General features: G+C 40.6%; 1 protein-coding gene across 1 annotated transcript in view; it reads left to right on the forward strand.

The window, feature by feature from the left end:
• Window positions 1–589: 589 nt before the first annotated feature.
• Window positions 590–27,054, forward strand: part of WDTC1 (WD and tetratricopeptide repeats 1) — a 62,828-nt gene continuing 36,363 nt past the window's right edge. Inside the window, exons 1-3 of the mRNA XM_055332002.1 lie at window positions 590–888; window positions 17,806–17,953; window positions 19,823–19,906. Coding sequence (XP_055187977.1) covers window positions 17,906–17,953; window positions 19,823–19,906 — 132 coding nt within the window. The 5' untranslated portion in view covers window positions 590–888; window positions 17,806–17,905. The remainder of the gene's footprint in view (window positions 889–17,805; window positions 17,954–19,822; window positions 19,907–27,054) is intronic.

Below are 27,054 nucleotides of genomic sequence, written 5' to 3' on the forward strand. Positions count from 1 at the left end.
GAGTGAGGAATGTGCCATTTCAGCAGCCCCCCAGGGCAGGAAGAAGTAAGATGAAGCTCGGCTCCGGGGGATGGGAGGGAGGCACTGGGGCCCCAGTCTGAAAAGTCTCTGTGGAGCTCTTAGGAGACTCCGTCGGGCTCTGAGGGGCAATGGGTGAGTGTGATGGGTGTCCCAGAAGCCACATGAGGGAGCATTTTCCTTGGATGTGGGGTGGGAGGTGCGTCAGGGTAACTAATGGCAACTGGGCGGGGTGAGCCCACGCGGCAGGAGCTCTTCCACGGAGAGAAACTACGACTCCCAGGATGCCTCGGGGCTTAGTCCGGCTTTCCCGCCTGCCCACTGGCTGCCGGTCCGGTTAGCGCAGGAGCGGATTGGTCGCGGCGGTGCGGGGCTCCCCCACTAGCAGGTTAGTAGGCACCGCCGGCAGCAGACGTTGACCGGGCGCGCGGGGCGGGGGAGGGGCCCGGCTAGCCATTCTGGAAGCCGCCGGACGCCGTCTCCGTAGCGTAGCCGCCGGCTGTGAGGCGCGGGGCGGGGGCGGAGACTGCGTGGCGCAGGCGCGGTGCCGGGCTTCTCCTGGGTCCCCAGACAGCTGGAGGAGATAAACAGAGGAGGAGGAGGGAGGGGAGTGCGTGTGTGAGAGCGCGCGAGGGAGTGTGAGTGTGTGTGAGCGCGGGTGTGAGGCGGTGCGCAGGGGCGGGCGGAGGCGCTGTCCGGCCCCGGCCAGGCGCCGGGCGGGGAGCATGGGAAGGGGCTAGAGCTGCCCGGGCCCCCAGCCCCCTCCCCGGGATCCGCGCCCCCCCCCTCCCGGGAGAGGGGCCGGGCCCCCCGGACGGACATGGGCTCCTGAAGTTGCGCCGCCGCCGGTCCTGGGAAGAGGCCTGACAGGTACCGGTAGCCACCGCCCCCTGCCCTCGCCCGGCGCCGGAGCGAGAACCGGCTCCCGCAGTCCCGGCACACGGGCCGCCAGCTCTGGGCCGCCCGCAGCCCTGCCGGCCCCGGGGCCTGAGGCCGCCAGCCTCGGGGCTCAGGGGTGTCCCGAGAGGGGGCAGGCCTCTCTGGGACGAAGGGCAGAGTGGGCCGGGGGCGGAGTGGGATGGAGGGTTGGCCGGGACGTGGGTGGTGGGGGAGGCTCTGGGAATCCAGGGAGACTCTGCCAGCGGAGAGGTGGAAGTCGTCCCATCACGGGACTTTTTTTTGCGGAGTTTTTGTTTGACATCTGATCTGGCGCCGGTCTCAGGAAGAAGGGGGCAGGTGGAAATGCCGGGAGGGCTACGTTGACCTGACCTGCTCTCTTAGTTTCCTGCTCTCCTGCTCTCGCTCTGTCTCGCTCGCTCTCGCTCTCGCGCTCTCTCTCTCTTGCTCTCTCTCTCTCTCTTGCTCTCTCTCTGAGAGAGAGAGTGTGTGTGTCCGTGTGTCCGTCCGTGGTCAGGCTTTTTGCAGCCGCAGATGCCTTCAGTGGCCCATCCTGGCACCAAGCTGAACTCTGCCAAGGTGTTCCCTCCGGGCGACTGTAACGCCCTTACAGAGGGCCTTTACTTGGGTACCAGCTATTCAGTACCCACTTCAAAGGGAAATAGGAAGTGTGGAATAGAAGAGAGACTGTGAACCGACCAGCGGGATCCAATTCTTGTCACTGAAAGCTGCAGTGGGACGCCCCCTTGCCAGCCAGGTTGAATTTGCTTAGTGACCTCTGACTCTCCTCTGCAGGTGTACCACCAGGGTCTCTAAGAAAAGAGGTATCAGGACTTATGACTAAAGTCTAACTGCCTAATTTGACTATTTTCCTCAAAGTCCTTTTCTTCTGTGACTTTTTTTTTTAAACTTCCTGAGGTAGTGGTAGAGCAACTTTAAAGTTTTCCTCTTAAGTTTATGAGTTTAGAAACCTGATAGGGTGTCTGTAACTTCCCCATTCTTCCCAAGGATGCGGTAGATGATCAGTGTAAAGTGGCAGTTAAGTGTTCCCTTTTAACAAAGTCTGAAACGGTTTTGAGAAGAAGATGATTCAGAGGACACCAACTGACTCAAAGATATTAGGAAGTCTCTGCCTAGGGCACAAGGTCTGTCCAGTGGTCTGTACCTTACAGTCCCTCCTGAGTGGCTAGTGTCTTCACTAAGTGAGGGAACTACTTAAGGCTATTTCTGGTTTGAGTTCTGGCTTATTCTTCCTTGTAATTCTTATATTTTTAAAGAGATTGAATTGAATCTTGTCTGTTGAGTATAATAATTGGATCCTCTAGCACAGACTAGGGAGTAACTAGAAAGGCTCATTTGGGCTGACCCTGAGACTTAACAATGAAGCTTCATTGCAGGTTGTTGCATTTCATTGGCAGGTGGGAAGCAGCCTTTTCTGCCATAGTTTATGATCCTGCTGCTTTAATACTGGGATATTTTGACCTATTTGGGGGCACTTATGATCAACCCACATCTCAATTTGTAGTGCTTTAGGTCAACTCTGAAGAATAATTGGACAACAATCCATAGTTCTGCCTGAGACTCCTTCCCTTGGACTTACTAAAAGAAAAAGCGTATGTGTAATGATTATGGTGATGATACTAACATTGGCGATTTGCCACTTGTGGGTTTTAGAATTTTCATGCACTGACAAATTTTCTAGCTAGAAGAAACTCAGTAGTGACTCATGGGACATCCTATTAGGTTCTTTTTTCACACACCTAGGCTTTAGGACCTGAAAGGATACAACTGAAGATCTTAAAGCCCTTTGCTAAACGTCTTTGGATTTTGAGGGACCAAATGCTGCAAAGACCCAGAACTGTGACTTTAATAATTTTTAAATTTTTTTCTAATTATTTTCTTCTCTCCTTTTTGTATTAGGGAATGTGGTCCACATGTGCAGTCCTGGGTCTCAAAGAGGGAATCATAGACAACATTTAGTATGGTGATACTTACCTGTCTTTTGGGTCACTGATTCCTTTCCACTGCATCTTTGGGCTGCCATTGCAGAGGGACTCACATAACTTCTTAGGCTTTAAAAACACAAGCCCTGAGAGTTTCCATCAGAAAACAATCCCTTGGTGTTAATATTTAATTATGGCTACTTACTTTGAGAGATATTTACTAATTAGAATACATTCTTAAAAGTGACTCTGGCATTTATTGAGAGCTTGGTATATGTTGGGCTGTGTGCTAAGTGGTGTTTTACTTTATCTAGCTTAGCCCTCATTACTGTCCTATATGAGGCAAAAATCATCTTCCCTGTTATACATATGAAGATACAAGTACAGAGAGGTTAAATAACTTAAGGCCACATAGCAAATAAGGGAAAGCATCTAACAAATGGCTGGCACACAGTAAGTATGCAATAAAGGTTAGTTTTTTACAGATCAAAATGACAGGAGTTTGGGATCCCTGGGTGGCGCAGCGGTTTGGCGCCTGCCTTTGGCCCGGGGCGCGATCCTGGAGACCCGGGATCGAATCCCACGTCGGGCTCCCGGTGCATGGAGCCTGCTTCTCCCTCTGCCTGTGTCTCTGCCTCTCTGTCTCTCTCTGTGTGACTATCATGAATAAAGAAATAAAATCTTAAAAAAAAAATGACAGGAGTTTGACATCATTTCCATATAAAAACAGGGTGTAAGGACACCTGGGTGGCTCAGCAGTTGAGCTTCTGCCTTCTGCTCTGGGCATGATCCCGAGGTCCCGGGGATCATGTCCTGCAGGGAGCCTGCTTCTCCCTCTGCCTGTCTCTACCTCTCTCTCTCTCTGTCTCTCATGAATAAATAAATAAAATCTTTAAAAAAACAAAACAGGGTTTAAAATACCGAAAGATGGGAGCCTGGGCAGCTCAGTGATTGAACTTTTCCCTTTGGCTCAGGTAGTGATCCTGGGGTCTTGGGATCAAGCAACGCATCAGGCTCCCTGTGGGACTCTCCCTCTGCAACTCTGATGAATAAATTTTTTAAAAAAATCTTAAAAAAATTAAAATACTGAAAGACTACTTATAGTCTAATTACTTACATAAGTATGAACTCCTCTACCAAATCATTGTAAGAAGTGGCAATGCCTCTGCTTGAATGCCTACGATGATGGATAACTCCTTCCTTCACAAGGTGGCCCATTTTACTTTTATAGAGCCAAATTCTCTCCTATCAAGCCAACCCCTCTTGGAATTTCCATCCCTTGATCCTTGTGCTGCCTTCCAGAATCACACAAAGAAAGTCCAGTTCCCTTTCTACAGGACAGTTAAATACTTGAAGGCACATATTGTGTTCTCCCAGGCTCTCAGTTTTGGTCCTTTCAGCTCTTCATGTGTCATAGCCCAAAAGGAGACACATGAAGTCTAATGGGCTGCTTGATCCCAGGACCTGAGGATCACTGTCTGAGCCAAAGGGAGAAGTTCAATCACTGAGCTACCCAGGCTCCCGTCTTTCAGTATTTTAAATCCTGTTTTGTTTTTTTTAAAGATTTTATTTATTTATTCATGAGAGACAGAGAGAAGGTAGAGACAGGCAGAGGGAGAAGCAGGCTCCCTGCAGGATCCTGATGCAGGACATGATCCCCGGACCCCAGGATCATGCCCAGAGCAGAAGGCAGAAGCTTAACTGCTGAGCCACTCAGGTGTCCTTACACCCTGTTTTTATATGGAAATGATGTCAAACTCCTGTCATTTTGATCTGTAAAAAACTAACCTTTATTGCATACTTACTGTGTGCCAGCCATTTGTTAGATGCTTTCCCTACAATATTTACCCTCAGATCCCCTATGAGGTAGAAATTATCATTATTCCCACTTTACAAATGAGGAAACTGAGGCTCCAGAAAATTAAAAAAAAAAAAAACAGACTAACGTACAGGTTACACAGCTAGTAGTAGTAGGACTGATATCCGAACCTTTGTCTGTACCTTCTTAGCTCTGTAACATAGGGTAAATCATTTTTCTCTGAGCTATAGTTTATTCCTATGTGAAATGAAATTTGTGACAGTACCTCCTTACAGTGGGTTTATGAGTACTAAATGGTATAATACTTTTCACTAGACCTCACTGATTGCCCTTTAGAGCCTGGTTTGCGGTAAAAGAGTACCACTTTGCTTCTTTAGGGTGAATACAGGCCTGACAAACCCTGAGAATTCTGGGGTTCATTCTTTGTACTATTTGTAATAGTTGCTGACTCTTTGAAGGGCTTTGTGGCATTAGTGACTAATACCTTAAAAACTTGAGGCTGAGAAAGAGGAGGGTTCAGCCAATAGGTTGGAGACTAGGAGGCAGTGTCAGAGGCCTTGTGGGAAGAAAGTCCTTACCCTACTAGAGAGTCAGACTCAGGGTTCACTGTTTACATTTTTATATTTAATGTCTGATTTTAGAATGAACAAGGTCACAATTGCTAGAGCTCTGATAGAGCTGGATGCCAAGAATAATAACCCTTAATCCTCCCTGTAGCCATCTGGGGAGGTATTAACCCCATTTTCTTGGGGAGTGGGGCAGAGCAGGATCAGACCTTACCCAGGTAGCTATCCAGGGGCTCCCCTGAGGCAGTGTTAGGATCAGGATGGTGGCAAAATTTTATCCTTGTTCACAGCCCCCAGATTCTGTTTTCAGAAAGTACAAAACTGCTTATCTATATACCTTTTAGGGAGACTTTCTCAGAATGGGAGTCAGGCATTTCTGGTGTTGGAGCTTCATCAGTTGAGCCCTAAGTATTTGGGTCCAGTAGCTTTACCTGGTTCCTTCTTGAGTCAGACATCTGGATGTAAGCAATTGAATTAACAAGGAAGCATTTCCACATTGATTGGCTTAGTTTTCCTTAACCTTACGGCTAGGAGGAAAGTTAGAGGGTGAAACTTCAAGGGCTTTATTATGAGACATACTTTGTATAGTGGCAGAATTTGGAAAGATGCAGGTTAAAGGCAAAATCCAAGACTGCAGATGCTCATACATACAGTGAGAGAGGACAGCATTATCAAAGTATGCTCTGTTTTGTTTTCTCTTTCTGTTCCCTTCCATTACCTTAAGGTAATTGTGGCTTTAGGAGAAAGCAGATAAATTAGCTGTAATCACTGAAAAGCAAAGTCTGAAAACATCAAAAAAAATTTTTCACAAAACACAAATGGCAATACAGAACCCATTCATGCAGAGAAGCCATCGAAGTGAGTTTTTATCCAGTTTCCCACAAAGTGAAGCATTTCTTAGGATAGACTTCCATAGAGAAAGCTTTAGTCAACCCTTTATGGAATCATTTGAGTCAGGAACCTCAAAGATGGCAAAAAACTTTTCCAAAGATGCTTTGCTGATGGGCCTAGCCCATCAACCAAAACTTTCCCAGATACTGTCCCTTGTGCCAACTTACCATGACTCCGAAACACATTCTTGAAATTTATGTTTGAGACTGGCAGAGTCAAGATGATTTTAATTCCTTAGCTTAACCAAGGAATGCTAAGAGCTTCTTTTAGATCTTTTAAAAGATCTGCTTAAAGATAGTAACTATTATTTAGTGGCCAGTGACTTGGGTTTTAGAATTAAACTATCTAGTTTGACTCTCCATTTAATAACTGTAACTTTGGGCAAATTAACTTCTCTGTGCCTCAGATCCTGCATCTGTAAAGTGAGGATAACAATAGTGCCTGCCTCATAGGTTTATGAGGAATCTGTCAGATAACACTTATGAAATGCTTTGAATGTTCACTGAATATTTTTACCAGGCTTGATATCAGGCATCTTACATGCGTGGATCTTCACTCTGAAGGTAGGCATTATCATCCTTGTTTTGCAGGTTAGGGAGCGGAGGTTTAGAAATGCAGTCACACAGAAAATAGGTGGCAAAATCTGTCAAACTCAGCGCCCAGCTCTTCATTTTATTATGCTACTTCCGATGACCTTTATACTTTGGAAGTGCATTTTTTTTTTGTCATCTATAGGGTTGCTCCAGTAGGTAAACCACTGCAAATAGAGTGAAAGGACTTGCATATGTCTCTCGCATAATTCAGAATGTTTAAAGGGGGGGCAGTGGTCACTCAGGCTGGGGAATTTTTCTGCAGTGGGAGGCAGCATGTCCAGAGGAAAAAGAATACAGATAACTGAGGTTCCATCTCCACTCTACTGCTACTAGCAGTGTATCCCTAGAATCATGAGAAGAGGTTTTATAGCTCATCACAGAGTCTGCCTCTCATTTTGCAGATAGGGAGATAGGCTGAGACCATGAAATGCCTCACATGGGGTCCTTCAGCCAGTTAGAGGCAGAGCCTAGCCTGGAGCACAAGACCCTAGATCCTGGTCCAGTGCTTATTCCTCAGTACCACACAGCACTCTGCTTCAGTTCTCCTTTGTTAAAAGCGGTGATGATAGCTTTCTAATTTCCTTACAGGATTGTTGTGAAGTTCAAGTTAAAAGAAGGAACAAAAGCACTCTGATGGGTATAAAGCACTGTATGTATTGCAAGATAGTCATGCAGTCATTCATTCAGCAAGTACTTATTGGCACCTGCTAAGCCCACATCACTCCTTAGAGACCTAGGAGGGTCAGTAGATGAACCAGATGAAGAGCTGGCCCTCAGGATGCTTTTAGTCTCTTCAAGAAGCTACAAAAATAATTAAGGCAGGAGATAGAAGGAAAGGGTGAGAACAAAATTTTCATAAGTTCTGATTTTGAGGCAGAGAAAAGAAGAAATGGTTTTGTGGACTTTGTAATTGAGATATAATTCACATGCCATAAAATCTACCCTTTTAATGTGTAGATTCTGCACATTAAATTTCAATTCTGCACTTGTTAATATATCCACAAAGCTGTGCAACCATCACCACTATCTAATTCCAGAACATTTTCATCATGCCCCGAAGAAACCCATACCCTTTAGCTATATCATCACCACCCCAATCACTCCCATCTTCTTCCTCAGTCCCAAGCAACCACTAATCTACTCTCGGTCTCTGTAGCTTTTGCTATTCTTGACGTTTCATATAAATGGATTCATATAATATTAGTGGCCTTTTGTGACTGACTTCTTTCAAATAACAGTGTTTTCAAGTTTCATTCCATTGTAGCATGAATCAGTGCTTCATTCCTTTTTATAGCTGATTAATATTCCATTATGCGGATATATCACCTTTTACTTATCCATTTGTGGACATTTATCCACTGGTGGACATCTGGGTTGTTTCTACTTTGGGGCTATGAACATTCATTTGTGAGTTTTTGTGTAGACATATGTTTTCGTTTTTCTTGGGTTATACCTAGGAGTGGAATTTCTGGGTCATATGGTGACTCTATGTTTAACTTTTTGAGAAGAGACCTGTCTTCTTCCCCCCCCCCCCTTTAAGAGAGGGAGAGGGGCGGAGAGAGGGAGAGGTAGAGAGAATCTTAAGCAGGCTCCAAGCCAGTATGTAGCCCAACATGAGGCTCAGTCTCACAACCCTGAGATCATGACCTGAGCTGAAATCAAGTGAGATGCTTAACTGACTGAGCCATCCAGGCACCCCAAGAGGAGGCTTCTCTTAAACAGTTTTTTTCTTATTGCAAGTAATACTATCATTCATACTTAATAAGTATTTACAGTATTTACAATGTGCCAGTTATCCCATATAATCCTCACAATTCTGAGGTAGGTGCTATTATATAATATATCTTCATGTAACAGGTGAAAAATATCCAGTATTTCTTGAGCACTTGCCAGGTATTATGCTAAGTGTTTTATAATGCATTATCTCATTAATGTTCCCAATAACCCTATGAAGTAGATATTATTACATATATCTACATGTAAAAAACAAACAAACAACCCAGGAGCTTAAAAGGTAAATAGTTTTACCCAAAATCACACAACCTAGTGTATAATAGACCCCGGTTCAGACTCCAGTTTCTTTCAGTTCAAAGCTTTTTCCTAATGGCTATTTCTATATTATTATAAAAACAATAAATGTTCACAATAGAATACTTGGTAAGTACAGAGGAACACACACACAAATATATATATATATCACCTGTTGTCTTACCAGAGAGAAGACCACTGGCACATTTTTGATGCATATTCTTTTTGTTGTAACATTGGAGAGATTTACACTTTTGTGTGTCTTCTTTTTCTCCAAGGCTAAGATGGCCATAGATATATCCTAAGCCTGATTTTTTAAAACTATATATGAATGGTTTTCTATTTTATTAATCAGTCTTCCATGTTTTGAATGATTCTGTAATAGGAAAAAATAATTTTAAAAGGACTTATGAGAGGGACACCTAAGTGGCACAGTCAGTTAAGCATCTGACTCTTGGTTTTGGCTCAAGTCATGATCTCAGAGATTGAGCCCCACATTGGGCTCCCTACTCAGTGAGGAGTCTGCTTGAGATTCTCCCCCTCTGCCCCTCTTGCTCATGTACTCTCTCTTTCTCTAAAATAAATAAATATTTTCTTTAAAAAAGGACTTTATTAGAATTTCAAATTTTATGAAGTAAACAATATTGAACCCCCATATATCTGTCCTCCTATTTCAATAACTGTCAGTATTCTGTCATTCTTGTTTTATCTATATCTCCTCTGCTTTCCACCTCCATTCTATTTTTAAGTAAGATTTCCAAACATTAAAATTCACTAATCTTGATGGTGCTATTTTGACAAATGGTTATACTCGTGTAACCCATACCCCAAATACCCATGTAACCATGTTCCTATCAATATATATAGAGAGAGCCTGTCACTCTAGAAAGTTCTCAGGTGTCCTTACCTTGTCAATCTCCACCCAAGCAGCACCTTTTTGTTTTTTTCCACTGAATTTTTGTCAATTCTAGAACTTCATATGCAGTTGACTCTTGAACGATGTGGGAGTTAGGGGCATCAACCCTGACACCCCTCCATGCGGTCAAAAATTCACATATAACTTTTGACTCCCCCAAAATTTAGCTACTGTTCACCAGAAGCCTTACCAATAACAGTTGACCACATATTTTGTATGTTACATGTATTATGTACTATATTCTTATAATAAACTAGAGAGAAAATTTGTTAAGAAAATCATAAGGAAGAAAAATACATTTATAGTATTATACAGTATTTATTGAAAAGAATCCACATATAAGTGGACCCACATATTTCATATTTTCATATTTCTTCTGTTGTTCAAGAGTCAACTGTAAAGGGGATTGTACAGTATGTGCTTTTTAAAAAGATTTTATTTATTTATTAGAGAGTGCGAGTGAGGGAGGAGCAGAGGGAAAGGGATAAACAGACTCTTGCACTGAGTACAGAGCCCTACATGGGGCTTGATCCCATGACACTGAGATCACGACCTGAGCTGAAATCAAGAGTCAGATATTCAACCAGCTGAGCCACCCAGGCGCCCCCAGTATGTACTTTTTTTTATATCTGGCTTCTTTTGCTCATAATCCATGAGATTCATCCATATTGTTACCTGTATCAGTAGTTCCTTTTTAAAAGTATAATAACTTCAATAGGATATAATTTACATACCATACAATTCACCTGTTTAAAGTGTACAATTAGGTGGTTTTTAGTATTCTCACAGATGTGCGCAACAATCACCAGTTAATTTTAGGACATATTCATTACCTCACAAAGAAACATCAAGTCACAATGAAATATCACTTCATACCCACTAGGGTAGCTATAAATAATTTTTTTAAAGCAAGCATTGGTAAGAATGTGGAGAAATTGGAATCTTGTACATTGCTGGTGAAATTGCAAAATGGTGCAGCTGCTATGGAAAACAGTTTGTCCATTCCTCAAAAAGTTAAATATAGTATTACCATATGACTCAGCAATTGCGCTCCAAGGTACATACACTAAAGAATTGAAAACAGGTAGTCAAACAGATACTTGTATATGAATGTTCATAGCAGCAACTATTTGCAATGCCCCAAGTGGATAAACAGTATGCGATATAGCAGTGCAATGGAACAGTATTCCACCATAAAAAGGAATGAAGTACTGATGATACATGCTACAACATGGATGGACCTTAAAATATTATGCCCATTAAATGCCAATTTAAGTGAAAGAAGCCAGTCTCAAAAGGCCACATATTGTAGGAGTTTATTTATATAAAAATTTATATAAAAATTCTAGATTATATATATAAATATATATATATAATATATAAATTATATATATAAAAATTCTAGAATACGTAAATTTGTAGATGTAGAAAGTTAATTGGTGGTTGCCAGATGGCGGGTGGGGGCAGTGAGGAAGGAAGAAGGACTGACTTCTTAATAATTATGAGATTTTCATTTGGTGCAATGGAAATGTTTTGGAACTACCTAGAGGTGATGGTTGCATAAAATTGTGAGTGTACTAAATATCACTGAGTTGTACACTTTAAAATGGTTAATTTTATATTATATTAATTTCACTTCAATTAAAAAACACCTATCCTTTAGCTATCACTACTCTATCCTCCATCCCTCTAGCCCCAAGAAACCACAAATCTACTTTCTATTTCTATGGATTTGCCTAATTCTAGGCATTGCATGTAAATGGAATTACAGGCATCCTCAATTCTTAAAAGTTCAGATTATGCCACTTCACTTTGTGAAAGACCTACATTAGCACCTGTTTTTGCTAACCAAAGGAAATCTAAAGAAGATTTTTGCTTTTATGAAAAGGATGAAAATTGGATATAGTGTTCAGCATTTGTTTTGCTGTGAGCCCATTATAGAGGCAGTGCACACCTTGAGCAGCGAGGGTGGCACTTTCCAGCTTCTCCCCTGGGAACTACATTCGGCATCAAGACACCATTGCTTTGAACTGTGTCTTTGAGCCTCTGTGCTTTATCTTCATTTATTTTGTTCATCCATTAGCAAGGTGATATCAGAAAAAGCCTAAGAGAGGTTATTTTTTGGTTTGGGAATGCTCAAAAAATTTTCCATATGAACTAATGGTAACTGCTTCTTCACGTTATGTCACTGCACCTTAGGATAGGTTTCATAGGAATGATTTACTTTTGGATAGCAGGAGAAAGCTATATACAACATGTGGCCTTCGTTCACTTAGCATAATGTCTTTAAGTTTCATCCATGTTGTAACATGTATCAGCTCTTCATTGCTTCTTATGGCCAGATAACATTCCATTGTATAGATTTACGACATTTTGTTTATCCATTCATCACTTGATGGGCATTTGGGTTTCTGCCTTTTAGCTATTATGAATAATCCTACTATAACCTTTCTTGTACACACTGTTGTATGGAGTTACTTTATTTTTAACAAAGTCACCTTTTTCCTCCTGATCTTGCAATTCTAAACTAGCAGAGGTGAGAAAGACATCCCACTCTCTGTGCCCCACCAGGCTACAATGGAGTCCTCAGTATCAGCTTTGTCTCTCTGGTAGAAAAGGAAGTAAGGGAGAAATGTAACCACACCACTTCTGAGCATAGATCAGAAGCTATCAAGTCTTACTAGAATTCAGATTTAGCTAATAATATCTGTTGAGCACCTACTGTAATCCAGGTACTATTTGTACCTGTACCTTCATATATATTTTATCATTTATTCCTCTAACAACCAATTTAAGTAGATGAGCATCCCCATTTTACACATAAGGAAATTGAAACTCAGAAGGGTTGAGTAACTTGCCTAGGTAGGTACTAATCGGTAAGAGAGGGCTGGATTTGAGGCCCAAGTACCTAAGTATTTTAAATTTGCTTCCCTTTCTGCTACCAGAGTCCAAACAAGGACTATGGCACACCTGATATGGGTGGCTCCTCATGTTTATTTGGATATTACCATTCAATCTTTGGTTCCAAATGAGTTATCTTTGCCAGGTGTACTTTGTTCTAAGGCCTGTTAACCTCAGGCTATTATATTACTAGTACCTTTTGCATTAGGAAGTAGATTAATTCCTCCAAATTGAGCTGTTAACTGAAACTTCTTATTAACTTCCTTTGTAATAGCAGAGATCTGCCCATGGTAGAAAGTTTCCCAATAGCCTGAGTTAAAAATTTGTGGAAGGGATAGGGTTAAGTGGTGACATGCTAGGCATTTTAGACTCTAGGAGTAGAATATACCTTTTGGGAGGTATATCATATGCATGGGAGCTCATATTTACTCTAACATTATGTCATATGTTTTCCTCTGTGCTTTAGGCATTTTTTATATTTTTCATATTCCCAATTCCCAGAAGCAGGCTTCCTTCTTCCTTCTTTTATTGTCAACTAGAGTTGGCTTGCAGTATCCTCAATGACAGCAGATGCCATTCCTAAACCTTTGTACTTTACCTAGAGAAATTTTTTTATTGAGCTTTCTTGTTCTGCTAATTAGTCCTCAATGTCATTAGAGCTTTAAGATGAACATAAGTTCACTGTGCTATCCTTAGAATGAAGAATACACATTAAAAGTTGGTTGTGGTTTGTTATAGTCCTAGTTTTTTGCTTGTGATTTCCAGGTGCCCTTTCTTGCTCTCCTGCCATGTTTAGTTTGTTTTTCCCCACTGTCATTTTTATGCTTTCTTCTAAGATGTATGAGTAAATGAGCATAAATAAGATTTAATTTATTATTCTTGTTGTTCCTTCTGAATTTACTGTCCTAGCTGTTCATTTTGGTCATTTGGTTAAATTGGCCGTTTTCAGTCCCTTTAAGGTGTTCTGGTCACAATAGCCTTGGTGCCATTGATACTCAATTCATGACAACTATATTGTGTGCTCTTGAAGAGAATGGTCTGTGTTTGGCTTGTTCTTTGCTGTATTTTCAGAGTCTCGTGTGGTGCTGGAATACTAGGCATTGAAAATGTTATCTTATGGATTCTTGAAGTCACTTATTTCAGTATTTTTGCATCTCGGCAGAACTGAACACATTATTTGCATACTGCACCAGAGATAGAAATCCCCTTGATGTAGTCTTTTCTGGTGTTTAATCATGTCATTCTATATCTGTGAGTTCTCTTTGTTCTATGGAATTTACTATTCCAGGACATTCCTTAAAATAATGCTTTTAAATTTTGACTGTGATTAATTTTCTTCATATTCAAATGACTATTCCTTTATTGATTTTATTATTTGTATTTGGGGGACTTTTGAATCAAAGTATGAAACTAATTATGCCCCTTATAGATATGGGGTTATTTCCCTCCTAATGTGAACCTTTTAAATAATCTCTGCTTAGAAGTGTTTCCAGTTAATGATTGCCTGCCTAAAAAAGTTTGTAGAAGGTACTGAATCCATGTTTCCTGAAAGGGGAGTGAAGATGGGCTGTGTTCTAGAATGAGCTGTCTGCTGGTATGCTATCATTTCTTCTTAGGAGGGGATCGATCAGAAGTGTCTACCAAAATACTAATGGAGCAGTAGTTTTATTAAATTAGACCTTTTGATTTTTAAACCTCTGCCTACCTGTCTGATATTGTTTTAAATCCCAGTTTTCATTTTACCATTTATCTGAATTGTAATGGCTCTTGTGTGTGTGTGTATCTACTTTTTCTGTTTTTTCTCTTCTGTTCTTCCTTTTAGTTTTTTTTTTTTTAAGATTTTATTTATTTATGCCTGAGAGACACAGAGAGAAGCAGATATAGACAGAAGGAGAATCAGGCTCCTCACAGGGAGCCCGATGTGGGACTTGATTCCCGGACCCAGATCACGCCCTGAGCCAAAGGCAGATGCTCAACCACTGAGCCACCCAGGCGTCCCACCTTTTCATTTTTGTAAACACACACCAATCTTAGCTAAAGTCCCTTGCCTTTGATTTCCTGCTTTCTTGGGTGCTGTGTCTTTCATCCCAGTCAGTATTCCCCCATGTCTAGCGCAGTGCCTGATACTTAGTACAAACCCAGTTATTGTTTTAAGAAAATTAATGAATGAGTAGTAACAATTTAGTTGACTCCTATAGTATATTATCATAGTGAGCATTACTCTAGGAAATTACATGATTTATTCATACATACAAAGTGATAGTGTACATATAGCTCTGGGTTTGAGTCTCTGCTCTAGCTTCACTTATTACCTGTGTGACATTGTGAAAATTGTTTCGTGTCCATGACTCTGTTTCCTGTTCTGTAAGATCATGATAGTAACAGCATCCACCACACAAGCTTTTTGAACCAGTCTTCTCCTGTACTCTTTTAACAGTGGTTGTTCTTTCTCCTCAAAAGCACCCTCCCCAAGTTCTTTGTGACTTCTTCCCATTCATGTTTCACCCTGAGTGTCATCTTTTGAGAGGGTTCTTCTCTTTCAGGCAGGATTTGTAGCTGTAAGCAACAGAAACCAACTTTGGCTGATACTGAAAGGTTATTAGGGAAACTAATAAAATATCAGGGAAGGCCACAAAGCCAGGCCTGAAGAATGGGCTAGAACAAGGGAAGTTGGGTAGTAGCCAGGACTCTCAGCCAAAATCATTCACAGAACCAATCCATGAGGTCACTGCTGCCGCTTATAGGGCTTACACCACTATGACCAGCTGACTGGACTTTAACAGCCACTATAGCCACACTTTGCTGCCAACATGGACTCTCCATGGTCCTCTGATTCTTTGATACCAGATCCTACTTAAGGTCTGAGGTTGATGTGTCTGTGTATATTAAGCCCTTAGCACAATTCCTGGTACATAGTAAGGGTATATTTGGCAACTTACTATTTCTTAGCAGATAATAGTATATTATTCTAAGAGTAAAATTAAAGAAAAAACTTGTACCTACATTATATCATTTGGCCTTTTTAGTAGTCTTCCAAGAAAAAAAGTGTTGAGGCTGAAGCACGTGTGGCCCCTTAGGTGTTTGTCCTAGTTCTTCCAGTGCCTGTGAGACACAGGAATAAGAGCCTACGTGGAGACTGAGACTTGACCAAGGCTGCATAGCTTACTTAATACCAGATATACTCACTGATTTTGGTGTTCTTTCCATTCTGATAGGTCTCACCGTATATTCTTGGTGATTGTGAGGGAAATTACTGTTGTTGTTGTTGCTGCTGTTGTTTTGGAAGATGGGGAGGTTGACCACTGTATCACAAACCATAGCCATAAACATAATTGCAGGCCAGCATTAGTTTATGCTAATCTATCCAAATTCACATTTTTAATTTGTTGGCCAGATACCCCTGGAAAAGTTATCATGAAACCATAGTTTTCAGTTGGCATCCCTAGGTGTTCTTCATGTTCACAGGTTTTATGATTCTAAACAATGCCAGTGACTTCCATATCTCCCTGGTAATCCTCACTAAGATGCAATACTCAGTGGCTCCCACATTGTGAGGGAAGGCTCTTGCCCTTTTAAGAGTTTATGATCCCAAAATAGATCATGGAGACATAAGTCCCAAAGAACTTGGGCTGAGTGGGAACATCTAATCAGTAAGATTTTTATTGCCCTACTGTGTGCCTAATGCTAAAGAAGAAAATTTGCAATGATATAGTGTTTATATAGTTTCTTTTGTGATTAAATGCCAAAGGAAAAGGAGTCTGCTTACAGGTCAGGTGGAGAGTGATTTCAGGAGGGTGTGCTAGGAATCTGTAGGAGGGCAGCTGATGGAATACCAGGGCCAGGAGATCCAGAAGCAGTCTTGAGAATCCTGCTGGCTTGGGAGGGTTGGCAGAGAGGCTTGGTGGGTCCTGAAAGCCATCATCACAGCACAGAGGGCTATAATGGGGAAGAAAGACCAGACCTTCTATGTGGCTTCATTGGTACAACCAAGACCAAAAGTTGGAAATAACAGGAGGCAGAACTTTCCTTTAAAGCCTAGTGTTTGTTTTTTCCTCTAGCGTTTTCCCCCGATTGCAATATTAATGTGCTTTTGTAGGAAAAAATTGAAAATATCAAAAAACAGAAGGAAAAAATCACACTACTCTTCAAAGATGGCTATTATTATTTTATATTTCCTTTTTTCAACCTAGCTTTAATAATAGTATTTAAAATCATGTTATATAAACATTTGATGTGATATAAGCATTTTTCCTTCATAAGCAGCATTTCTAATGCTGCTTAATATCATATGGCTATACATTGCTGAGCCATTCCTCTATAATTGGAAATTTGGGCACTTTAAATTTTTTTTAAATAAAGTCTATGATAGGGGTACTTGGTTGGTAGAACATGGGACTCTTGATCTCAGGGTCCTGAGTTTGAGCCCTGTGTTTGGCATGGAGCCTACTTAAAATAAAAATAAAAACAAAATCTGTAATGAATATGCTTGAGTATAGAACTTTTGTATTTCTTGTATTTTTGCATTTTCTAATGGTAAGTTATCATAAATGAGATTAGTAGATCTTTCTAATCATCATAGTTTATTACAAAAAAATAAGTTGGTTCAAGAGGTGAGTGAGACTGAAAGCCTACCTACCAGGATGTTGAAGGGGGATTTCTTTATTAGATTGGATCTTAGCCATAACTACCTTACATTTCCTGTCCACTCTTTGATTCTCTGCATCTGTTAGAGGGTTGAGTACTCTATATTGATATGATTTGGTTTTGGAAAGAACCAAGATGAGGGTCAGGGATTCAAAATATAATGAGAAGACTGGTTGCCACAGATGCATAGTGAGCAAGTAAAATTTGAATCTTTCTTGCTGCATGCCTTGTTCTTATTTTCAGGATATGCTCCCACCATCCTTCTTACTGCTACCCAACCCTCCATTTTCTGGTGAAGCATACATGACTCCGTCAGTGTTTGTTCCCATACTTCCTGTGGCTCTGAGTCATTGTCTCCCCCACCACACACATACACACACACACACACACACACACACACACACACACACACCACCCTTTCACCTTCCAGAGGTTCTTCAACGCTAGGCAGCAGGGCCAGCCCACTGTGTCCTAAATCACAGGCAGTAGCCAGTTCACTAGGTAGGCTGGTGGGCTGTTTTAGGAATGGAACCAGAACTCTGAAGCCACCTTATTCCATTCCTCAGGGTTTGATGATTTTTTTCCCCAGGTAATTAAATGTGTGTCTTGTGGACCTGGGCTTGGCTGGAATGCTCAAGGGTCCTGAAGATCCTTCTATAGCTTCCTGCTGTTGAATCCATTAAGAGAAGATGGCAAAAGTCAACATAACTAGAGACCTCATCCGTAGGCAGATCAAGGTAAGCAGCTTAGACCTTTGAACCAGAGCATGAGGTCCTTTCTTCCTAACAGATTCATTTTACAGCTGAAGAAACTGAGGTTTGGAGTTGGTGACTTGCTTGAAATCACACAACTAGTTAGTGGCAGACCCAGGACTAGAATGAAGGTCTCTTGACTCCCATCTTTTGCCCAAGAACAGGGAAATCATGGAGACTCCTCTGTCCCCATGCTGTGTATCTGCTGAAATTAATGGAGGCTGGTGAGAGAAGGGAGCCATCAGTGTGTTGTGCATGTGTATACACAGATGTGTGCATATATAGGTGTGTGTGTGGGTGCAGCAGGAGAAAATATGGCATCTTCGTGTTGCTCCACCTGCTAGGTTGTGCATGTAACAGAGCCTGGAAGAGTCTTAGTCCCAGTTCACATAGACTCTTCCATTTCTTTAAGGGTCTCCTGTACCTGACTTGTGCAGTTTGTACATTCTGTGAGATGAATGGATGACAGGCAGTCAAGTTTATTTAGCAAGGTTGCCCAGGCTTTGTCAGAGAAACCCACAGTAAAGGAGCGCAGGGATTTAATGGAAGAGTTTCCAGCAAGACATGATATGCTGCTGTAGTAAGAGCTCCAAGCTGGGGTCAGGAGCTTAATCTCACCACTGACCTAATTACCTATAAGACTTGAGTCAATTACCTCCCTGTGTTTTCTGTTGTTAAATGATAATAATGTCTGTCTTTGGGCTGATCATAGAGAGTGAAATCTGAAAGAACATGAGGAAGTTCTTTGAAAAGGTTTAATTAAAAATCTTTTAGGGATGCCTGGGTGGCTCAGTTGTTGAGTGTCTGCCTTTGGCCCAGGGCATGATCCCGGGATCAAGTCCCACATCGGGCTCCTTGCAGGGAGCCTGCTTCTCCCTCAGCCTATATCTCTACCTCTCTCTCTCTCTCTCTCTCTCTCTCTCTCTCTCTCTCTCTCTCACTGTGTCTCTTATGAATAAATAAATAAAAATCTTTTTTAAAATCTTTTAAAAATTAAGTGGCATGCAGCATAAGCTGTGATCATCATCAAAAAGGATTGAGTGTATGCCTCTACATGAACCATGTATTTGGTGCACAACAATCTATGTTTCATGTGTTTTTCCCTGCATCCCTGAATTCTTTGGGAGCTTTGTCCATTTGTGGGGTTTTTTGTAATTTCTTTAGCATGGATGACCCTCAAGGGCTAGGATCATTTCCTAGAGGCATAGAATCATAGAGTTGGAGGAACCATGCAAGTTATTTATTTTCTTTGAATATCCCCCACAGTATGTGTCCTAAAAATGATGCCCACCCTCTCTAACCTAAAAATGGAAACTCTATTTGTTGTTTTCTTTTTTTTAAGATTTTATTTATTTATTCATGAGAGACACACAGAGAGAGAGGCAGAGACATAGACAGAGGCAGAAGCAGGCTTTCTGCGGGAAGCCTGATGCAGGACTTGATCCCAGGACACCTGGATCATGACTTGAGCCAAACACAGGCACTCAACCACTGAGCCACCCAGGTGTCCCTGTTTGTTGTTTTCAATTTTCTTCTTCTTTCTTCTTTCTTCTTTCTTTCTTTCTTTCTTTCTTTCTTTCTTTCTTTCTTTCTTTCTTCTTCTTCTTCTTCTTCTTCTTCTTCTTCTTCCCTTTTTTTTTGTAACCCAACAAGCACAATTTAGTGCTTAATTTTACAGTCTTTTATTATTCTCTATAATCCCTGCCCAAGTATAGTGCAGGCTCCTGCAGGCCAACTTCTTGTTACATTTCATAACTCCTGTGGTGCCCAGCACAGTGCTGGATACATAATAGGCACATCATAAGTCATGTTGGATTGAATTAATGAAACTGTGAGTTTGTTTTTGTTCCCCAGGAGCGAGGTGCCCTGAGCTTTGAGCGGCGCTACCATGTCACTGACCCCTTTATCAGACGGCTGGGCCTGGAAGCAGAGCTACAGGTAAGAAATCCAGTTTGCGTCCTAGGTGCAGATAGCCGGCTCCTCCATTCTCTGTCTGTAATCTTTTGCATTAATCAAGGCATAAACAAGATTTTCTCTGCAGGTCATATCTGATGGTTACCTCTCCTTTCCAGCAGTTTTATTAGGCAGGTAAATATAGGCAGGTGAATCAAAGTTAGTGATTGGCATGGTCACACAGAAATTGTTTTTTGATCGTATTATTTGCTTTGTGCTTGGAAAAAAAAGATTGTTGAAAGACATACCACTGTTTTTACTATTGGCATGGACAATAATCTTACCTTTGCAGAGGAAGTTAGAGTTTACATAGTGTTTTTACACACACACACACACACACACACACACACACACACTTTCTCATTCTAGCTTCAAAGTAATGTTGTGGGGAGGTATATAGGAAATGGGTCTTTAAAAACAAAGTTTAGAAAGGTCCAACACCTTTTCCAATGTTGTCCAGTCCATGGAGAGCCAGGTCTTCGGTACAGAAGTTCAGTTTTTTTCATTATGTCTAACACAGAGACACTCCATAATGTTAGTTCCAGTCCCTTTCCTTCCTCCAGATCATGTTTGGTTTGTTGTTTTTTTTTAAGATTTTAATTTATTTGAGAGAGACAGACATAGATAGCACAGAGATAGCCACACAGCACGAGAGAACACCAGCAGTGGGGAGAGGGAGAAGCAGGCTCCTCACTGAGCAGGGAGCCTGACAACAGGCTTGATCCCAGGATCCCGGGATCATGACTTGAGCTGAAGGCAGACATTTAACTGACTGAGCCACCCAGGGGCCCCATAAATCATGTTTTTAATCCAACTTTTAGCTGTCCTGTCCAACTTAGTGTTATCTGCAGGTTGAGTTAGAATTCTTTTTTGCTTCCTTCAAGTTAGTGTTTATAAATGATCATGTTGATCTTAGAAGAAGACTAGACAGAAATTTTTTGAATGTTCACAAGTGTTATCTCGAGGTAGTGCGACTTACAGATGATTGTTACTATTTTCTTTTAATTATATACTTTTATCCGTTTTAAAATATAACTACATTAATAGGGCAGCCCAGGTGGCTCAGCGGTTTAGCACCACCTTTGGCCTAGGACATGATCCTGGAGACCTGGGATCGAGTCCCACATCAGGCTCCCTGCATGGAGCCTGCTTCTCCCTCTGCCTGTGTCTCTTCCCCTCTCTCTCTCTCTCTCTGTCTCTCTCTCTCTCTCTGTGGGTCTCTCATGAATAAATAAAATCTTTTAAAAAAATAACTACATTAATAATAATCTTGAAAAGATAAAAATTAATAAAAATTACTTCTTAGTCCCATTTCCCTAATAGAATTACTATTAGCATTTTGTGTACTTCCTTTTATCTCTTGCATATTTTCACGTGATTGTAATCCTACTCTACATTGAATTTTGGATCTTAACATATAATAATCCTTTTCTCCATGTTAACAAGTATTCTTCACAACTTTCACTTATAATTTTTCTGATTATAGAAGTAATAAATATTATCAAAGTAGAAAATATGGAATAGAAAAATATAGTGAAGAAAATAAAATTACTTTAAATTCTATCATTTAGAGATAAATATAATTAACATCTGGTAGGCTGCCTTTGGACATTATAAAGCAGAATACTAGTTAATAAATGGGTATTACAGCTGGATAAATTTAGTTTTAAAACTTGTTTCCAGGCAGTCGGGTGGCTCAGCGGTTTAGGGCTACCTTCAGCCTAGGGCCTGATCCTGGAGACCTGGGATCAAATCCCACATCATGCTCCTTGCATGGAGCCTGCTTCTCCCTCTGCCTGTGTCTCTGCCTCTCTCTCTCTCTCTCTCGCTCTCTCTCTCTCTCTTTCTCTGTGTGTGTGTGTGTGTCTCTCATGAATAAATAAAATCTTTAATAAATAAATTAATTAATTTTTAAAAACCTGTTTCCTTGAGCTGTATGGCCTTGTACAGGTTATCCCTAGCTTCCTGATCTGTGAAATAGATCTGTGAAATAGAGCAGTAACTGAGAATTGTTGTGTTGATTAAATGAGATTTGTGTGAAGCACTAACACAGTGCCTGGATCATAGAGAGCTAGTTCAGTGATAACAATTATGATTCTTAAGTCTTTCATTTTTTTCCCATGCTTATATAATTTTTTTTGTCCACAAAATGGGGCTTGTACCATTTAAACAATTTGGTAAACTCTTTTATACTTTTCTATCATGATTGCTTTCCCATATTTCTAAAAAATTATTTGAAAACATAATTTTTAAAAAAGATTTTATTTATTTACTTAATTGAGAAAGCACAGAGGGAGAGGGAGAAGCAGACTTCCCACTGAGCAGAGAGCCTGATGCACAGCTCAAACCCAGAACCCTGAGATCATGATATGAACTGAAGGCAGATGCTTAACCAACTGAGCTACCTGGAACCCTGAAAACATCATTTTTAATACATTTATTTATCTTAGCATGAATTAAAGCAAACAGCAACAAATTGTCATTGACTTATTAAAGCCATGCATTTGCAGTAACAAAACAAAACAGGTTTTACTTAAAATGTCCTTGATGTGAAGCAGTAAAAGTTACTAGTTTTATTAAATCTCAACCCTTGGAGATCCCTGGGTGGCTCAGTGGTTTGGCCCCTGCCTTTGGCCCATAGCATAATCCTGAAGTCTCTGGATCAAGTCCCACATCGGGCTCCCTGCATGGAGCCTGTTTCTCCCTCTGCCTATGTCTCTGCCTCTCTATCTCTCTGTCTCTCTGTTATTCTCATGAATAAATAAATAAAAAAAATTTTTAAAACACCTTATGAAAAAAAATCTCAACCCTTACATACACATCTCTTTAGTATTCTGTATTGGGGATGGGAAGTACCCATAAAGTACTACTAGTGCACACTGCACTATGATGGTTGTCTTGAGGAAAGAGCACTGGTGCAATTGTTTGAGTTGCAAGCCCAACCAACCACTTTTTTCATGAAGTACTACTATCTGAAAGAACCAGACAAAAACTGGTTATTCAAATATGAGTATTTGGTGTACTTTTTCTTAAAAATAAATGAACTGAACAGTTAATTCAAGAAAAACAACTGACAGTATTTGTTGCTAAGGATAAAACTTGAACATCTAGGGAAAAAAAAACAAAAAAAAATAGAATATAGGAAAACTTGTATCTGCTGCAATGAGCTTGATAACTTCTCAATACTTAAAAGGGTTTTTTGACAGGATCTGTGGTAATAATGTATAATGAATGTTAACATTGAAGACCTTTAAATTCAGTGAGTCACTGTTTTCAAAATGACAAATGTATGGTGTAACAGACTCATACATGTTAAAAGACCTATGCATTAAAAAAAAAGACTTATGCATAATATGTACTAGACCAAGGCATTTTAACATAGTAGGGTACCAATAGTTCATTTATATGGTTTCAGATTCTACACTCTAACTTAAGAAACCATTACTTGTGAAGTTTTGGTGCAGTATCAAAGAAGAATATCTAGAATTATCTGAAAAGGGTATTAAAATACTCCTCCATATTGCAACTACTTATCTTTGTGATGCTGTATTTTCATTATATACTCCAATCAACCAAAATAACATATTGCAGCAGACAATACAAAAGTAGATATGAGAACCCAGTTACCTTCCATTAAGCTAGACATTATGTAAAGCAATGCCTCTCTTTTCATTAAATTCTTTTGTCTTAGAAAATATATATACTTTTCATTTAAAATGTATTAACTTGGGCAGCCCAGGTGGCTCAGCAGTTTAGCGCCACCTTCTAAACTGATCCCAGGGTCTGATCCTGGAGACCCGGGATCGAGTCCCACGTAGGGCTCCCTGCATGGAGCCTGCTTCTCCCTCTGCCTGTGTCTCTGCCTCTCTCTCTCAGTCTCTCTCATGAATAAATAAATAAATCTTTTTTAAAAAGTCATTTAAGAGTTAGAATAAACAGAATTCTTGGTAACTTGATATGAAAAGTTAGGAAAGAGGGAGTCAAGAGTGAAGGTCAATTTTCCGGCTTGCCTGACATGTAGTATTATCATTCACTAAGTTAGAGAGCACTGGAAAAGGAATAGGTTTGAGGGGAAAGATAACAAGCTCAGTATGGATGTTGGAGCTGTATGCTGTGTGTTATTTGGTGCTTTCTGGATAAGTAGTTGGAATACTTGGGTCTGAGCTTAAGATAGAGGTATATACTGGAGATGTTGATTTGGGAGCAGTAAGCAGCATAGTGATTGGATTAGTGAAAGAGTTTTGGTTCCCTTTGGGGAATGTGTAGTGGGAAGAAAGCCTAAGGTAGAGACTTAAAGAAGACCAACGTAAGGGCCAGTGAACAAGGAAGAATATGCAAAGGGTACCAAGAAAGAGTAACTAGAGGAGTAGGAAAGAAAACAGAGACGGTGATGCTACAGAAACCAGAAGAAAGTTTCATTGAGGAAGTGGTCAGCACTATCAAATACTACCAGGGGCCAAGTAAGATAAGGATTAAGAAGTGTCCATTGATTAAGGGCAAGGAAGCTGAATAGTAACCTTGGCATGAGCCATTTTTGTATGTATGGTGTAGATGATAGAAATGGGTTGAGGAATTACTGGGAAGTAAGACAGTGAAAATATTAAGTATAGCTACTCTTTCAGTCTAGCTGTGAAGGGGAAGAGAAATGGAAGGCCATAACTAGATGTAAATTTGGCATAAAGGAAGTACTTTTCTGGGCAGCCTGGGTGGCTCAGTGGTTTAGTGCTGCCTTCAGCCCAGGGCGTGATCCTGGAGACCTGGGATCCAGTCCAGTCCCATGTCAGGCCCCCTGCATGGAGCCTGCTTCTCCCTCTGCCTGTGTCTCTGCGTCTCTCTCTCTCTCTCTCTCTCTCTCTCTCAAATAAATAAATAAATAAATAAATAAATAAATAAATAAATAAATTTTTTTGTTAAACAAGGAAGTACTTTTCCAGATTAGAGGAACTTGGGCTTATTTAATTACACAGGGAAAGAATCAGTATAGAAAGGGAAGTTGAAGATAGAGGAGAGGTACGCCTGGGTGGCCCAGTGGTTGAGCGTCTGCCATCATTTCAGGGCGTGATCCTGGGGTCCCGAGATCAAGTCCTCCATCGGGCTCCCTGTGTGGAGCCTGCTTCTCCCTCTGCCTGTGTCTCTGCCTCTCTCTCTCATGAATAAATAAATAAAATCTTAAAAAAAAAAAAGATACAGGAGAGCTAGAATATCATCCAGGGTTGGGGTTCTGTCTGATAAATGTTGGAAGAGTATGATTTTAGTAATGAATCATGGATTCTTAGGGGAATAGGAAGGGAAGTAAGGGCAGTATGTAAAGAGAGAATAGAGGGGTTGAAGGTTGACTGACTTTGAGGACTTTTTGAGGATGAAGAATCAGTGAGGCATGACTTGAGATTATATATATGTATACATACACACACACACTCTTTTCATTTACCAGTGTATCTTGGAAATCACTTGTATCAGTTCGTAGAGTTCTTTTTCATAACTGGATAGTACTATATTATGTAGATGAGCCAAGATTTATTATTTTTAAATATTTTATTTATTTATTCATGAGAGACACAGAGAGAGAGAGAGATACACAGAGACACAGGCAGAGGGAGAAGCAGGCTCCATGCAGGGAGCCTGATACCCGATGTGGAACTCCATCCTGGGACTCCAGGATCATGCCCTGGGCCAAAGGCAGGCGCTCAACTGCTGAGCCTCCCAGGTGTCCCATAGCCAAGATTTATTCAGTGAATTTCCCATGTGTGGATTCAGAGTTGTTTCTAATAGTTTATAATTACAACAATACCATCATGAAGAACCTTGTGTATATGTATTTTAGTTTGGCTGGAGATGTATCTTTAGGGTAAAAACCTAGAAGTAATAGTGCTAGCCAGAGGGTAAACACATATATGGTTTTGTTAGATATTACCAAATTTTCCTCCATGAGAGTTGCACCATTTTGCCTTCCCCGTAGTAATGCATGAGAGTGTCTGCTTCTCCACAACTCAGCAACAGACTGGGATGTTAGGCTTTGGAATTTGTTTTTTACCATTCTAACAGATGAAAAATGGTGTCTCAGTATATTTTTAAGTTATATTTCTCTTATGAGTCAAATTGGATATCTTTTCCATATGTTTAAGGACTATTTTAATATAATTTTTGCCAATTTTAGTGTAACAAAAGAAGGGGAATAAGAATTTATAGAGGTACCTACATATTTTTGCCAACACAAGCATAGAATAGATAAGCAGAAACTAGTAAAATTGGTCACCCCTAGTGGATGGAAGATAAAGGGTAGAGAGGTTGAGAAAAGGGAGGTGACTTTTTTCTGGACATTTTGGTAGAGTTTTTACTTTTATTTTGTATTTTTTTTAATAAATGTATTTATTGGTGTTCAATTTACCAACATACAGAATAACACCCAGTGCTCATCCCATCAAGTGGCCCCCTCAGTGCCCGTCACCCATTCACCCCCACTCCCCTTCCACCACCCCTAGTTCGTTTCCCAGAGTTAGGAGTCTTTATGTTCTGTCTCCCTTTCTGATATTTCCCACACATTTCTTCATATATATCAGTGTTGTTCTCACTATGGGAGAAAGGAAATTTAGATATGGAATAAGGAAAGGCAAAGAATAACTCTGAGGTAATGGATTGGAGTTAGTATCAATATGAACTCATAGTTTGGAGCACCTGGGTGGCTCAGTCTGCAGAGTTCTGGGATCAAGCCCCTCTTTGGGCTCCCTGCTCAGGGGGGAAGGGAGTCTGCTTCTCCTTCTTCCTCTGTCCTTCCCCTTGCTCATATGTGCCCACCGTCTCTTGCTGTCTTTCTCTCTCTCTCTCAAATAGATTAATAAAATCTTTTTAAAAATATGCACTCATAGTTTAACAAATATGTATATATTAATATATACTTGCATATTACTTCCAGCTCTATGTTTTGATAGAGTCCAGAAGTAATAATACCTCAATAACTATAAGCTGTATAAATAGCATTCCCCACTAAAAAGAAACTAAAAGGTCTTAGAAAAATAACAGATACTAGGTCTCAGACAAGGAGTGTACAACATATTCTAGCAGAAGATAAAAAGCAAATAAATACATGAAAAATGAAAGAAGAGAGATATCATTAGGACACAGGGGCTAAAAAA

The sequence above is a fragment of the Nyctereutes procyonoides genome, unplaced genomic scaffold (genome assembly GCF_905146905.1).
Source record: "Nyctereutes procyonoides isolate TBG_1078 unplaced genomic scaffold, NYPRO_anot_genome, whole genome shotgun sequence".
NCBI classification, from domain to species: Eukaryota; Metazoa; Chordata; class Mammalia; order Carnivora; family Canidae; genus Nyctereutes; species Nyctereutes procyonoides.